The 15,781-nt window shown below is 37.4% G+C and overlaps 1 protein-coding gene across 1 annotated transcript in view; it reads left to right on the top strand.

Annotated features, from left to right (window-relative positions):
* The window catches only part of RTF1 (RTF1 homolog, Paf1/RNA polymerase II complex component), a gene marked incomplete at its 5' end in the record, with an annotated part of 50,004 nt that overhangs the window by 19,274 nt on the left and 14,949 nt on the right, over positions 1-15,781 (top strand). The window contains 4 exons of the mRNA XM_082618911.1: positions 4,966-5,113; positions 6,498-6,702; positions 14,154-14,268; positions 14,947-15,058. Coding sequence (XP_082475037.1) covers positions 4,966-5,113; positions 6,498-6,702; positions 14,154-14,268; positions 14,947-15,058 — 580 coding nt within the window. The remainder of the gene's footprint in view (positions 1-4,965; positions 5,114-6,497; positions 6,703-14,153; positions 14,269-14,946; positions 15,059-15,781) is intronic.

The raw sequence follows: 15,781 nt of genomic DNA, 5'->3' as shown, positions 1-15,781 counted from the left end.
TCCTACAACTTTAAAACTCCAAGGGGTCGTAGAGATCTTTTAGATTCCCTTATTTCAGATAAGAAAACAGGCTCCCAGAAGTTCTGGTTTCCTTTTTCCATCATAAAATAGTACCCTCCATTTATATAGAACTTCATGGTTTCTGATATGCTCTTAGCGTCTTTTATTCTGTCTCCTTTGAGTCTCATACTACCCTGATAGGTGGTCAAGGTGGTATTATTATTCCTACTTTACAGATAAGGAAACAGTCTCAGTTTGAGGGCTTGGGCCTTTATTCCAGTTCTTTTAACCTCTAGTCCCATAGTTTATCACTAACCCAGCTGTTCTTCTTGAACCCTACTTACCTCAAAGTATTTCATTTCACTGTAAATTCGTTTCAGGAGTAACTGGGCTGCAATGGTTTCTACTCTGGGTCCTGAGACCTAGAATGTGATCTTCCTTGTCCATTAGAGATAACCTCTCTGAAATGTTGAAGTTTCTTTGCTTTTCTGCCTCCAGGGTAAAAGTACTCAGCATGTCAATGGCACCCACGTCCAAGGCAACCACTCCCCACCCCATGTTCCTTCCTGTCTTTCAGCTGAATGCCAGGAAGGTCAGCTGCTTCCCAGAGTAGGGACCTGCTTATAACAACCCCTACGCTCTCAGTCTGGCACAGGATTATGTAGTACTTTCTAACCCTCCTTGTATCATTAGATAATTGCCGTCCATTAGAGTATCAGTTACAGCAGTGAGAGTCAAAGTGCTAATCTCTTTTAATTTATTAGTTAAGACATCTTCCTTCTAGTCACTGTTTTAGGTTTTCATCACTGCATTATATGTAATACTTTCCTGGTGTTTTGTGTGAGCCTGCATGCATGTAGAATGCTTGGGAAAAGCAGGGTGTCAGTGTGTATTAGAGTCCTGACTGACAGTGGACCCTTTCCCTTTCCCAGATTGTTTTTAAGCAGCTCTCCTTGGGGGATGCTCTGGCCTCTGTACTCAGATGCAGATCAGCAGGCACTCATTTTCTCATTCTTGCCTTCTGTGTGGTGCATTTTAGAGCACTTTTAAGGTCACAACAGAGCTTGCCTTTCAGTGAAGCCATAGTTCCCAAAACAAATTAAGAAAAGCCAGGTCATTTCTTCTACTCTCTGATGGATGGGGAAAGCCTGAGAGCATCTCTTTAATCCTGTACTGTACTCTTTAGACTCCATTTACTACCACACTCTGGCAATGAAAGAATTAGTTTTCCTTCTGTCTTGGAGTCAACAGAATAAGGCTTTTGCAGGAATAGTTGAGCAATCTCTGGGCTAATGGCTGGGTTAAGATATTTCTATGTCAGTTTTGCCTACCACAAGTCTTGACCATCTCCTTTATGGTTTATTAGATTCTGTGATCTTGAGAGAAGAGGTACTGGGCAAATATTTAAAATATGTGCTCAGACCAAAAAAAACCACTCAGGAGCCTCTGGTTTAAAGGAGTAAATGTAAAATATTACAAATGCAATCTATTCTGCAGGAAAAAAAATCTTTTGGGAAATTATCAGTACCCATTTGAGTCTCTTTCTCTATATTAAATAGGAGTAATGAGACTGGTCCCCGTATTTTTTTTTTTTTTTTTTGCAGTACGCAGGCCTCTCACTGTTGTGGCCTCTCCCGCTGCGGAGCACAGGCTCCAGATGCGCAGGCTCAGCGGCCACGGCTCACGGGGCCCAGCCGCTCCGCGGCATGTGGGATCTTCCCAGACTGGGGCACGAACCCATGTCCCCTCCATCGGCAGGCGGACTCTCAACCACTGCGCCACCAGGGAAGCCTGTATTTTAAGTGATTATTTTATTTCCCTAAAACCCTGTCATATATAGTGAGTTTGGTTGTTTGCCATTGGCATGACAAACTCTATTGAGTTAGCCTCATGGGAGGTGAGGCACTTTTGTCATCTCATTTCTTTTGAAATTTGTGTTGGAAGGAAAAAGACCAAGGTTCCCTTCCCACACTCAGGTTCAGCCAGGCAAGCCCTTGTTAAATTGAAACATTTTATTTCTTCTATTTTAACTCTTATCTTTTCTCTCTCCCCTCCAGGGGATAAGCATCATAGGCTATAGATGACAGTTGCTAAGCTTAGGCAATGGTAGATTGCAGCAGATAGACAGTGGAAGGATAAGGAAACCAGATAGCTTTCTAGCACCTCCTGAATTGGATTCACCTGTGTGACTTCACATTTAAGCCTTTTTTTACTCTCATACACAATCCCGCTTTCCCCCCCGCCCCCCGACCCTGGAAGTTCAGAGTTTGACTCTGTTGCAGGTGAGAAATCCAAATCTGTAGGTGAAAATAGATCTATCCACTCTAACACACATGTGACCCTGGTAGCTCACCCTTTACGCTCTCAGCCTTTTCATATTCCCATTGGGTAGAAGTACAAAGGGACTTCTTTGTAAAAAGAAGGGATTTCTGTACAAAGAAGTACAAAAAGATACCCTGTTTAGAGGAGATGGGTCATATGCTCATTTTCATAACCAACCAATAAATATTGACTATTATGTGCATAGTTGTGCTATTTCCTGTAAACAAAGCCAATGCAAAAGATGTTTTATACATTATTGCCTCTAGTAATATCTGTATTCTCAGCATAGGAAGTTGATATATTTTAGCTCAGTTAACTATGAAACTGAACACTTTGGCCTCTTTTGGATTCTTTCAAACTGACCTAAAAAGTATCTTCCTTGAATGATTAAGATTTCAAATGGTTGAAAAATAGCTTTTAGAAGAGAAGCATTAGGATTTCTTTCTAAATAGTGATCTAAGTGTTGAATTGTTAAAAGTTTGAGAAGTAAATTCACTTATAAAGAGAAGTCGCTGTTAATGTATATCACTTAATATGTAAGTGGTATATTACTTAATATATCATTTATTCACTTCATATATCATTCTAGAACATGGAGCTGTTTATTTTCACTTGTCCCTCCTTCCTAGCTCCTGAGTACAAAAATAAAGTGGCAATTAAAATAACTAAGAGTAAATTAAAATAAAAAATCAGAAGATTAAAATAGTGCCCTTTCACAATATTTTATCAAGGTAAATTAACAGACTGTAGTTCTTAAAAATAGCTCATCTGGAACATTTCTAACGTGGAAACCTCATCAGAACTATCCCTCCACTCCACACCCCAAAAAAAACTCCAAAGTAAATTTACTTCTGATCTTGGCTATTGTGAGGTAGGAGGTAGATTTATGATCACATTATAATATGATCACATTATAGAAGGAGCAAAGACTTGGTGCTTTTGTTAAATATTAGATGTAGAATTTTTATGTTAATACCAGATTTATAATTCAATCTGTGATGATGGAAAGATGAATATTATTTTGATTTTTTTATCCTCCCCCTCCTTGGTTGGTTGGTTTGTTTATTTAGTATTGTCTCAGTTTGTTTTACAATTTCAGGGTTTTTTTTTAATATTTATTGAAATATAGTTGATTTACAATGTTGTGTTAGTTTCAGGAGTACAGCAAAGTGATTCACTGTTTTTATATATATTTAAAACTTTTTTAAATTTAATTTAATTTTTTATTTTTTTAAATAAATTTATTTATTCATTTATGGCTGCATTGGGTCTTTGTTGCTGCGCGGGCTTTCTCTAGTTGCAGCGAGAGGGGGCTACTCTTCGTTGCAGTGCACAGGCTTCTCATTGCGGTGGCTTCTCTTTGTTGCAGAGCACGGGCTCTAGGCCTGCGGGCTTCACTAGTTGTGGCACGTGGGCTTATAGTAGTTGCGTCTCGCGGGCTCTAGAGCGCAAGCTCAGCAGTTGTGGTGCATGGGCCTAGTTGCTCCGCAGCATGCGGGAATCTTCCCGGACCAGGGCTCAAACCCATGTCCCCTGCATTGGCAGGCAGATTCTTAACCACTGCACCACAAGGGAAGTCCTGAATTTTACTTTATTTTATTTTATATATATATTCTTTTTTAGATTCTTTTCCATTATAGGTTATTATTGAGTATAGTTCCCTGTGCTGTACAGTAGGCTCTTGCTGGTTATGAATATTATTTTTAGAGTACATAAAATAAAGTTTCTAAGTAAAGTATTTTTCACCTAAAATCATTCTCCTAAATTGACAAGTTAAAATATCAAAGGAGGTATGGTTTAATGTAACTAACTAGTCTCTGTGAATTTAAAAAATGATTTTATGGTCTTTCAGACTTATAATTAAAGTGCTTGATGAAGATGATTTTTTTGGCCTTGGAGTGATCAACTGTGTATTGCCTGCCTGTTAGTTTGATAATACAAGTTACAGGTTCCTTATATTTAGATGTATGGGATCTCCTATTGAAGATCCAATGTAAACATTATGTTGTAGTGTAATATATGCAGATTTAAATATATATATATACACACATATATATATATATATTTTAATGATCTATTATACTTTCTGACTCCTTGGAGTTGGTACCAGTGATGCTACCATCCATCAAAGAGTGGCCTTCATCATTTTCTCCCTGTGTTTTCTGAAGTTTTCTCTTGCTAAAAAGCTTTATTCCCTGCTTTCCTGGGACCCACTTCAGAACTCAGCCATGCACTGTGTACTGAAACCCAGACATACCAATCTCTAGCAATTGCTGACCTCTCTGCCACAGGAAACATTAGAAGCTGTTTCCTGTACCAACTGAGTTTTAGTTAACTCAGTTGACTTGCCATTAAGTTGATATATTTGCTTTTCTATTGATAAAAAGTATACTAATTAAATTTTAAGTTTATTATATCAATTATCTACTGACATTAAGAAATTACAAACCAGAGGTTATGAAGTTTTAACAAAGGTTTCAAGAATCAATATCTTTCATCTTATAAAGTGTATTTGTTTCAGATCCAAAGCAGTAGAGACTTGTAATCACTTTGATGAATGTCAGAGACTCTTAATTCTTGAAACTTACAGCTTTTCTCTATAAAATCCCTGGTTCAATTTTCCTTTTTCTTTTTTCCTTGTAGTGGACTTTTGGGAGCAATAAAAATAAGAAGAAAGGAAAAGCCAGAAAAATAGAAAAGAAAGGAACCATGAAGAAACAGGCCAATAAAACTGCTTCCTCAGGCAGTTCGGACAAAGACAGTTCAGCTGAGAGCTCAGCCCCTGAGGAAGGTGAGTCAAGTGGTGCACACTTGGGAGTGAACTCTTATTTAGTAGAAGCTGCAGTCAGAAATGGAGGGAAAAGGTGCCTGCATTACAATTACAACATGGCCTCTGCCTTTATTGCAGGGGTCTCTCATCTTTTCAGTGGTCATGGTCTGTTTAGAATCTGAATGAAGCAAGAAAAATACATGCATTCCAAAGCGTTAGTGAGGCCCTTGAAACCCATCCTGGAAACCCATGAGGATTCCCTGCGTTAGAGTCTCCATTTACCTTAACTTGGGTGCCTTCTCTTTCCTTTTTCTTGGTTATTCATAGGGGGAAAATCCTTGAACCAGATACAAAACTCAGTAAAAAATGTTGTTTTGAAATAAGAATTTTTGCTAACACTAGTTTGAAAATGAACTTGTTCCAGGACTAAAATGGTAAACTTTATATTTGTTTTGAGTAATAATGTTTATATACAAACTGGCTTGTACAGAATTGGCCTAACCTGCTTTTTAAGCACATGCCTGTGAATGTTAGCTCAAATTGAGTCAAGCACAAAATTGCTAGTTTAACTTAATAAGTACTCAGTTACAATATGTAATGCTTTTTTCCATCACCCTTTGTCCTACCAAGATCCAATATCATTAGGAATTCACTAATCAATTTAATGACTTATTAAAACATTGATTTTTTAAAATGCCAACTAATGTAGAAGAAAGTATAGTTAGACAGTCACCATTTTCAACCATCATAGTAATAACTGATTTACTGAAGTGTTATCGACGAGTGTTAAAACCACTGGATGATAGTTTGTTGAGGAACAAGATGTTTACACAGTCTCAAAGCATCTCCCTATACTTATTATGAAAATTGAATATGGACTATATGTCAGATAATACTATTTCTTAAATGTTAAATTTCCTGAGTTAGATCATTGTATACTTGGTTATATAAGAGACTGTCCTTTTTGCAAGAAGTATTTAGGGGTGAAAGGTCACAATCTCTGCAGCTTACTCTCAATTCAGCAAAATAAATGATAAAAATGTGTAAATTGTTTTATGTATGTAGACAGAAAGTGAATTGGCGATGTTAACAATGGGTGAACCTAAGTAACAGATGTACGGGAGTTGAATTATTCTTGCAACTTTTTTCTGTAGGTCTGTAATTTTTTCAAAATACAAAAGTCAAATTAAAAAGATCATGCTGGTTTCTTAATCCAGCCTATGTTTCTGTAAGCTGTGTTTGCATTTGCCAAAGGCAGACCAAGGGTTTTCCCAAGGGAGGTGAGATGACCATGTTCCACTTCACCTAGAAGAGCCAAGGGGTAATGATTATCAACACTGTGGGGCCACCTGTGGCTCTGTCTTCTGCAGCATCACCTAATCTTGTGTTTGGTCCTTTGTTGCAGGTGAAGTGTCAGATTCTGACAGCAACAGCTCCTCCTCCAGTTCAGATTCAGACTCTTCCTCAGAAGATGAGGAATTCCATGATGGCTATGGAGAAGACCTCATGGGAGATGAGGAAGACAGGGCCCGTCTGGAACAGATGACAGAAAAGGAGAGAGAGCAAGAACTGTTCAACCGCATAGAGAAGAGGGAGGTGTTAAAAAAAAGGTAAAGTGGTAGTTCCTTAATGATAAAATAAAATAATAAAGTAATTTCCCAAAGTTCACATTTGGAGCCCTGTCTTCACAGGATTCAAGACTTGAAATTTCTCCTCATTATTTATGAGTTAGGAATCTATCCTCCCAGCATGCTTTTTGTATTTTTTTTTAAGCTCAAATGTTAAATTGCTTTTTGATATACAAAGCTGCCTCAGTATTTTGGATTACTTTTGCCATATTTAAATGGCAGAAGTTTTTCCTTATCTCCTAACAGAATTTCAAGGTGAAAATAAACTTGACTTTGTCTCAGGAGATAAAATAGTCCTCACAATTTGGATCCTTCCCTACCTACCTAATATTGCGAAATAAACAGAAGCATTTTCCTTGGCAGCAGTTAGTCCCATTTCGTCTGGGAGCCTGTCTGTCCCTTCTGGAGACCATATTAAGTCTGGTGAGTTATTCTAGACAAGAATGTTTGGCTTTCATTCAGCAGCAAGTAATAGACATTTGTTTTGAGTGTGAATGCTTACACGGTTACCTGTATTGGAACAAACAGGACTTAAGAAACTATCACAGTTGCCACATGGTTAAGAATGACTTCTGAAATTTGTATTTCTGAATTGTGGAGAGCATAACAAGAGGTTCTCATATAAGGCCAATAGGGCCCTATGATAAAATCACAAAGTAGCTCAAGAGTAGTGGGTGGCTGATCTCAAACTTGGGTTTTTTATTTTTTACCTTATATGAATGAAGCAGTTGACTGACTGATTCTGTGACTTTTTTAGTGATTGGAAGAATGTTTACAGTGATGATAATTAAGACAGAAGTTCAGAGCCATTCACAGAAAATGGAGGTTTTTGTAGATCATTTGTTTAGCTGCAAGGCAGTACAATATGGTAACTCAGAAACTTTCTTCATCTTTTTAATGTAAACACCATTAGCATCCTGTTTTATAGTTGGCAACACCAGTAGTGAGGTATCATTTTTGGTTGTTAGATTCTTCACCTATTCTAGAGCTTCCTCTTTTTTTATTTAAATTTTTTTTTTCTTTTAAGGTAAGTGCAGGCAGCATAAAGGTAGCTTGGTTGTGCAAAGAGCACTGACATTTTCCATCAGAAAGTCTAGGCTCAGGACTTCTGTGGTGGTCCAGCAGTTAAGGATCTGCCTTCCAATGCAGGGGATGCGGGTTCAATCCCTGGTCAGGGAACTAAGATCCCACATGCTGCAGGGCAACTAAGTCTGCGCACTCTAGAGCCTTCATGCTGCAGCTAGAGAGCCTGCTGCCACAGCTACTGAGCCCGTGTGCCACAAGGAAACATCCCACATGCCACAACGAAGATCCCGTGTGCTGCAACTAAGACCCAATGCAGCCAAATAAATAAATATTTTTTTAAAAAAAAGAAGAAGAAGAAAGAAAATCTAGGCTCAAGTCAGACTCACTGGCCAGGTTATCTGAATTAGTCACTTACCCTCCTCCTGCCTCAGCTTCCTCGTTGGGGATTGTTATAAGTCCTCAGTGAGATAATACATATAAGAACATAATGTAAATATAAGCTGTTAACTTTTCTAAAATTGAAGTATAGTTGATATACAATACTATATAAGTTACAGATGCATAATTTAGTGATTCACAGTTTTTAAAGGTTATACTCCACTTATAGTTATTATAAAATATTGGCTATATTCCCTGTGTAGTACAATATATCCTTTAGCTTATTTTATACATAATAGTTTGTACCTCCTAATCCCCTACCCCTATATTGCCCCTCCCTGCTTCCCTCTCCCCACTGGTAAGCACTCGTTTGTTCTCTATATCTATGAATCTGTTTCTTTTTTGTTATATTCACTAGTTTGTTGTATTTTTTAGATTTCACATATAAGTGATAGCATACAGTGTTTGTCTTTCTGTGTCTGACTTACTTCACTTAGCATAATCTCCTCCGAGTTCATCCATGTTGTTGTAAATGGCAAAGTTTCATTCTTTTTTATGACTGAGTAGTATTCTATTGTATGTATATACACCACATCTTTATCCATTCATTCCATATTTTGGCAATTGTAAATAATACTGCTGTGAACATGGCGATGTATGTATCTTTTCAAATTAGCATTTTTGTGTTTTTCAGGTATATACCCAGGAGTGGAATTGCTGGGTCATATGGTAGTTCTATTTTTAGGTTTTTATTTTTTTTTAAATATTTTTAAAAATATTTATTTATTATTATTATTATCTTTTGGTTTCTTTTTTTTAACATCTTTATTGGAGTATAATTGCTTTACAGTGGTGTGTTAGTTTATGCTTTATAACACATTGAATCAGTTATACATATACATATGTCCCCATATCTCTTCCCTCTTGCGTCTCCCTCCCTCCCACCTTCCCTATCCCACCCCTCTAGGTGGTCACAAAGCACTGAGCTGATCTCCCTGTGCTATGCGGCTGCTTCCCACTAGCTATCTGTTTTACGTTTAGTAGTGTATATGTGTCCATGCCACTTTCTCACTTCGTCCCAGCTTACCTTTCCCCCTCCCCGTATCCTCAAGTCCATTCTCTAGTAGGTCTGCATCTTTATTCCTGTCTTGCCCCTAGGTTCTTCATGACCTTTTTTTTTTTTTCAGATTCCATATGTATGTGTTAGCATATGGTATTTGCTTTTCTCTTTCTGACGTACTTAACTCTGTATGACAGTCTCTAGGTCCATCCACCTCACTACAAATAACCCAGTTTCGTTCCTTTTTATGGCTGTGTAATATTCCATTGTATATGTGTGCCACATCTTCTTTATCGATTCATCTGTTGATGGACACTTAGGTTGCTTCCATGTCCTGGCTATTGTAAATAGAGATGCAATGAACATTTTGGTACATGACTCTTTTCTCAGGGTATATGCCCAGTAGTGGGATTGCTGGGTCATATGGTAGTTCTATTTTTAGTTTTTTAAGGAGCCTCCATATTGTTCTCCATAGTGGCTGTATCAATTTACATTCCCACCAACAGTGCAAGAGGGTTCCCTTTTCTCCACACCCTCTCCAGCATTTATTGTTTGTAGATTTTTTGATCATGGCCATTCTGACTGGTGTGAGATGATATCTCATTGTAGTTTTGATTTGCATTTCTCTAATGATTAATGATGTTGAGCATCCTTTCATGTGTCTGTTGGCAATCTGTATATCTTCTTTGGAGAAATGTCTATTTAGGTCTTCTGCCCATTTTTGGATTGGGTTGTTTGTTTTTTTGATATTGAGCTGCGTGAGCTGGTTGTAAATTTTGGAGATTAGTCCTTTGTCAGTTGCTTCATTTGCAAATATTTATTTATTATTTATTTATTTAGGCTGCACCAGGCCTTAGTTGCGGCACACGGGGTTTAGTTGTGGCATGCGAACTCTTAGTTGTGGCATGCATGTGGGATCTAGTTCCCTGACCAGGAATTGAACCCAGGCCCCCTGCATTGGGAGCTCAGAGTCGTACCCACTGAACCACCAGGGAAGTCCCTATTCTTAGTTTTTATTATTATTATTTATTTTATTTTATTTATTTTTGGCTGCATCGGGTCTTAGTTGAGGCATGCGGGATCTTCGTTGAGGCACGCTGGATCTTTCATTGTGGTGCGCGGACTCCTCTCTAGTTGTGGCATGCAGGCTCCAGGGCACGGGGGCTCTGTAGTTTGCGGCACACGGGGTCTAGTTGAGGCATGCGGGCTCAGTAGTTGTGGCGTGCAGGCTTAGTTGCCCCGCAGCATGTAGGATCTTAGTTCCCTGACCAGGAATCGAACCTGCGTCCCCTGCATTGTAAGGCGGATTCTTTACCACTGGACCACCAGAGAAGTCTCTATTTTTAGAGAAACCTCTGTACTCTTTTCCACAGTGGCTGCGCCAGTTAATTTTCTTCACATCCTCACCAACATTTGTTATTTGTGTTCTTTTTGATGATGGCCATTCTGACAGGTGTGAGGTAATATCTCATTGTGGTTTTGACTTGCATTTCCCTGATGATTAGCAATGTTGAGATCTTTTCATGTACCTGTGGGCCATCTGCATTTCCTCTTTGGAAAAATGTCTCTTCAGGTCTTCTGCCCATTTTTTAATCAGGTTGTTTGTTTTTTTGATGTTGGGTTGTATGAGCTGTTTATATATATATATATTTGATATTAACTGTGTATTGGTCATATCATTTGCAAATATTTTCTCCCATTCAGTAGGTTGTCTTTTTGTTTTGTTGATAGTTTCCTTTGCTATGCAAAAGCTTTTAAGTTTAATTAGGTCCCATTTGTTTTTTTTTTTTTTTTTTTTTTTTTTTTCTTTTTGCGGTATGCGGGCCTCTCACTGTCGCGGCCTCCCCCGTTGCGGAGCACAGGCTCCGGACGCGCAGGCCCAGCGGCCATGGCTCACGGGCCCAGCCGCTCCGCGGCACATGGGATCCTCCCAGACCGGGGCACGAACCCGTATCCCCTGCATCGGCAGGCGGACTCTCAACCACTGCGCCACCAGGGAGGCCCCCATTTGTTTATTTTTACTTTTATTTCCTTTGCTTTAGGAGACATCCAAAAAAATATTGCTGCGATTTATGTCAAAGAGTGTTCTGCCTTTCTTTTCCTCTAAGAGTTTCATAGTTTCTGGTCTTACATTTAGGTCTTTAATCCATTTTGAGTTTATTTTTGGATATGGTGTTAGAAAATGTTCTAATTTCATTCTTTTTTACATGTAGCTGTCCAGTTTTCTGAGCACCTCAGGTATTAACTTAAAAATAACTTTATTGAGATGTAGTTTACACACCATAGAATCTACCCATTGAAAGTGGTTGAAAGTGGTTCAGTGGTTTTTTATATATTCATAAAGTTGTGTAGCCATCACTACAGTTAATTTCAGAACATTATCATCACCCCAGAAAAAAACCCTGTACTTATTGGTACTCAGTTCCCTCTATTGCTCCTAGCCTTAGGAAGCCACTAACTTACTTTCTGTCTCTATAGATTTGCCTATTTCTGGGCATTTTATATAAATGGAATCATAAATATGTAGTCTTTTGTGCCTCCTTCTTTCATTTAACATATATTTGAAGTTCATTCATGCAGCATGTATCAATACTTCATTCCTTTTTATGGCTGAATAATATTCCATTATGTGTATATACCACATTTTATTTATTAATCTGTTTTGATATCTTTGCTGTTGTGAATAGTGCTACTATGAACATTCATGTACAAATATTTGAGTATCTATTTTCAATTCTTTGGGGTATATACATAGGAGTGGAATTGCTGAGTCATATGGTAATTTTATGTTTAACTTTTTGAGAAACCACCAAACTGTTTTCCCTAACAGCTGTACCATTTTACATTCCCACCAGCAACGTATAAGAGTTCCAGTTTGTCCACATTCTTGCCAACACTTGTTATTTTTTCTTTTTTTGATAATAGCTATCTGGTGAATGTGAAGTGTCTTATTGTGGTTTTGATTTGCATTTTCCTGTTGACTCATGATGTTTAGAATCTTTTCAAATCCTTGGTGGAGAAATGTCTGTTCAAGTGCTTTGCGCATTTTTAAATTGGGTTATTTGTCTTTTTGTTGTTGAGTTATAAGAGTTCTTTATATGTTCTGGTTACTAGACCCTTATCAGATAACATGATTTGCAAATATTTTCTCCCATTCTGTAGGTTGTATTTTTCACTGTCAAGTATTGTTTAATGCACAAAATTAAAAAATTTTTATGCACAATAAATTTTTTCTTTTCTTGCTGCAGCTTTTGGTATCTAAGAATCTTACCAAATCCACATTCATGAGTATTTACCTGGATGTTTTCTTGTAAGAGTTTTATAGTTGTAGGTCTTATGTTTAGATCATTGATCCATTTTTTTTAATTTTATATTGGAGTATAGTTGATTTACAATGTTGTGTTAGTTTCAAGTGTACAGCAAAGTGATTCAGTTATACATGTACATATATCTATTCTTTTTCAGATTCTTTTCCCATACAGGTTGTTACAGAGTATTGAGTAGAGTTCCCTGTACTATACAGTAGGCCCTTGTTGATTATCTATTTTATGTATAGTAGTGTGTATATGTTAATCCCAACCTCCTAATTTATCCCTCTCCCCCCTCATTGATCCATTTTGAGATCATTTTTTGTACATGGTGTGAGGTAAGAGTCCAACTTTATTCTTTGGCATGTAGCTATCCAGTTGTCCCAGTACCACTTGTTGCAGAGACTGTTCTTTCCCCAGTCTTGGCACCATTGTTGAAAATCAGTTGTTCATGGATATATGGATTTATTTGTTGACTGTATTCTGTTCCATTGATCATCATGTTTATGGTTATGCCAATACCATACTGTTTTGATTACTGTAGCTATATAGTCAATTTTTAACTTGGGAAGTGTTAAGTCCTCCACCTTTGTTCTTCTTCAAAATTGTTTTGGCTATATGGGGCCCTCTGCATTCCCATAGGAATTTTAGTGTCAGCTTATCAATTTCTGCAACAGCAAAAGAAGCAGCTGGGATTTTTATAGGAATTGTGTTGAATCTGTTTATCAAATTTGGAAGTATTGCCATCTAATATTAAGTCTTTTAATCCATGAATGTGATATCTTTCTACTTACTTAGGTATTATTTAATTTCTTTCAACAGTCCTTTAGTTTTGGGTGTGAAAGACTAGCACTTGTTTTGTTAAATTTATTACTAAATATTGTAATCTTTTGGATGCTACTGGAAATGGAATTGTTTTCTTTGTTTCGTTTTTGGATTATTCATTGCAAGTATATAGAAATACAGTTAACTTTTGTATATTGACCCTATTAAGAATTAAGTAAAAAATTTCATAATTGGGGTTATTTTAGAACGTTATGAAAAGAGTTTAATATTTATTATATTCCTTTATTCCTTCCATAAAGTTCCTTAAATTCACACACACAAAAATAGTTTTGTTTCATAAAAGCCTGCTTTTTGTTAGAGGGAGAAAGCCTAGATTGCATTTGTTTAAGAGAATAGCATATTTATTCACATGTTTGCTGGGGTGGAGCTGAGGGAGGCATTTTTCCTAATGAAGAAAGATGGAGAGTGGTGTTTTTAAAATACAGCCTGTGTCTTGACCACCTTAAAAATGTGACAGTGGCTCTCTGTGGCTTCATTATGTTTCTAATGGGACACCATTGGAGTGGACCCAAGAATCAACTGTTTTCTTCCATTATGTGAAGTTGAGGAAGAGCAATGCGTTACCAACAGGATACAACAGTATCCTCAGTATTCTCTCATTTTAAGTCTAGTCCACCTTAATGCTTTCAAGTACTTTTGGTGTATTTATATTCAGTATTTCTAATGTACTTATAAGATACATTGGAGTTTCTTACAGGAAACCAAAACATTTATTAACTCCTTCCCCGCACTTAATTCCTTTCTCCTATGTAATAGAAATCAGTCTACAAATATTTCATTGCCACTTAAAAACCAAACAAATATATTTTAAACAGATTTGAAATCAGGAAAAAACTGAAAACAGCCAAAAAGAAAGAAAAGAAAGAAAAAAAGAAAAAGCAAGAAGAGGAGCAGGAAAAGAAGAAACTGACACAGATTCAAGAATCTCAGGTAGGAGATTCAATAGCCCTCGTTATCCAAAGAATAAAACCTCTATTTTGAGTGTGTATGTGTGTTTATATAAAAGATGGGTTTATATTAATCAGCCTAGGTCAGTTAGTGCAAGACTATTTATGTACTGTCTTCGTCTTATAGGTTTCATTAATCTCTGGACATATCATTTCACCATTAGCTGTGCTGTTTAACTCCATGGGAATTCTACTCAAGTCTGCATGTAAAAAGCAGCTCATTGGTGTGTGAGCACTCCTTAAGGGAAAGTTTGTAAACTTCCTGTCCCAGGTAGCTGAATTGGTTATGATGTTTACTCAGGTGTATGTCATCCTGGACTTGGTAATAAATGTAGCTGGGAAAATTAGTCATCTCTGCATTTATCACAAAAAGCTTTGTTGACAGTATTAACATATATTAGCTGTGATCTAGGGAGTCCTTCCAGAAAGTATTTATTCTTATACTTCTTAGGCTTTCTGTTTATTAGGCAGGTAAGACAGGGACTGACTTTACTGCTCTATCCTCTTTGTCCACAAGAGGATGCTCTCTCCTCTTAAGCAAATTTCAATTTCTGCAACCAATATAGATTCACATTGGAGAACTGAATGATTTTTAGATATAGAGAATGTTATCATCAGCTGTTGGTAAAAAGAGCCATCCTACATATTTTTCCCTTCCCAGGTAACATCCCATAACAAGGAACGACGTTCCAAACGGGATGAGAAACTAGATAAGAAATCTCAAGCCATGGAGGAGCTAAAAGCAGAGCGAGAAAAACGGAAGAACAGAACAGGTAGGTGGGGAAAATGTGTTTGCGTCTACTTTGCGTCTTTGATCATATGATTTAACTTCCTGATGCCAATTTTTATTTTTCCCCCTTTTTAGCTCTCTAGTATAGGCAGTACCAAACACATACAGAGAATAGTATAATGAAACTCCATGAACCCATCCTCCAACTTCAGCAGTCAACTCATAGCCAGTCTCATTAAATCTACACTGCCCTCTTCCTTTGGGTTATTTTGAAGTAAATCCCAGCATCATCATATTTCAACCATAAATATTTCAATATGTGTCTCTAAAAGATAAGGACTCCTATTTTAAACATAACTACAGTACCATTACTACACCTAAAAAATAGTAACAAATATTTTCTCCCAGTCTGTAGGTTGTCTTTTCATTTTATTTATGGTTTCCTTGGCTGTGCAAAAGCTTGTAAGTCTGATTAGGTCCCATGTGTTTATTTTTGCTTTTATTTCTTCCCTTTTTAAAAATTATTTATTTGTTTATTTATTTTTGGCTGCATCAGGTCTTAGTTGTGGCACACAGGATCTTTCGTTGTGGCGCGTGGGCTTCTCTCTGGTTGTGGTGTGTGGGCTCTGTATTTGCAGCACACAGGCTCTCTAGCTGTGGCATGTAGGCTCAGTAGTTGCAGCATGTGGACTTAGTTGCCTGGTGGCATGTGGGATCTTAGTTCCCTGACCAGGGATCAAACCCACATACCCTGCACTGGAAGGTG

Source organism: Mesoplodon mirus, assembly GCF_964341445.2.
Source record: "Mesoplodon mirus genome assembly, chromosome: 4".
NCBI lineage: Eukaryota > Metazoa > Chordata > Mammalia > Artiodactyla > Ziphiidae > Mesoplodon > Mesoplodon mirus.
This window is presented reverse-complemented; position numbering and strand designations above follow the sequence as displayed.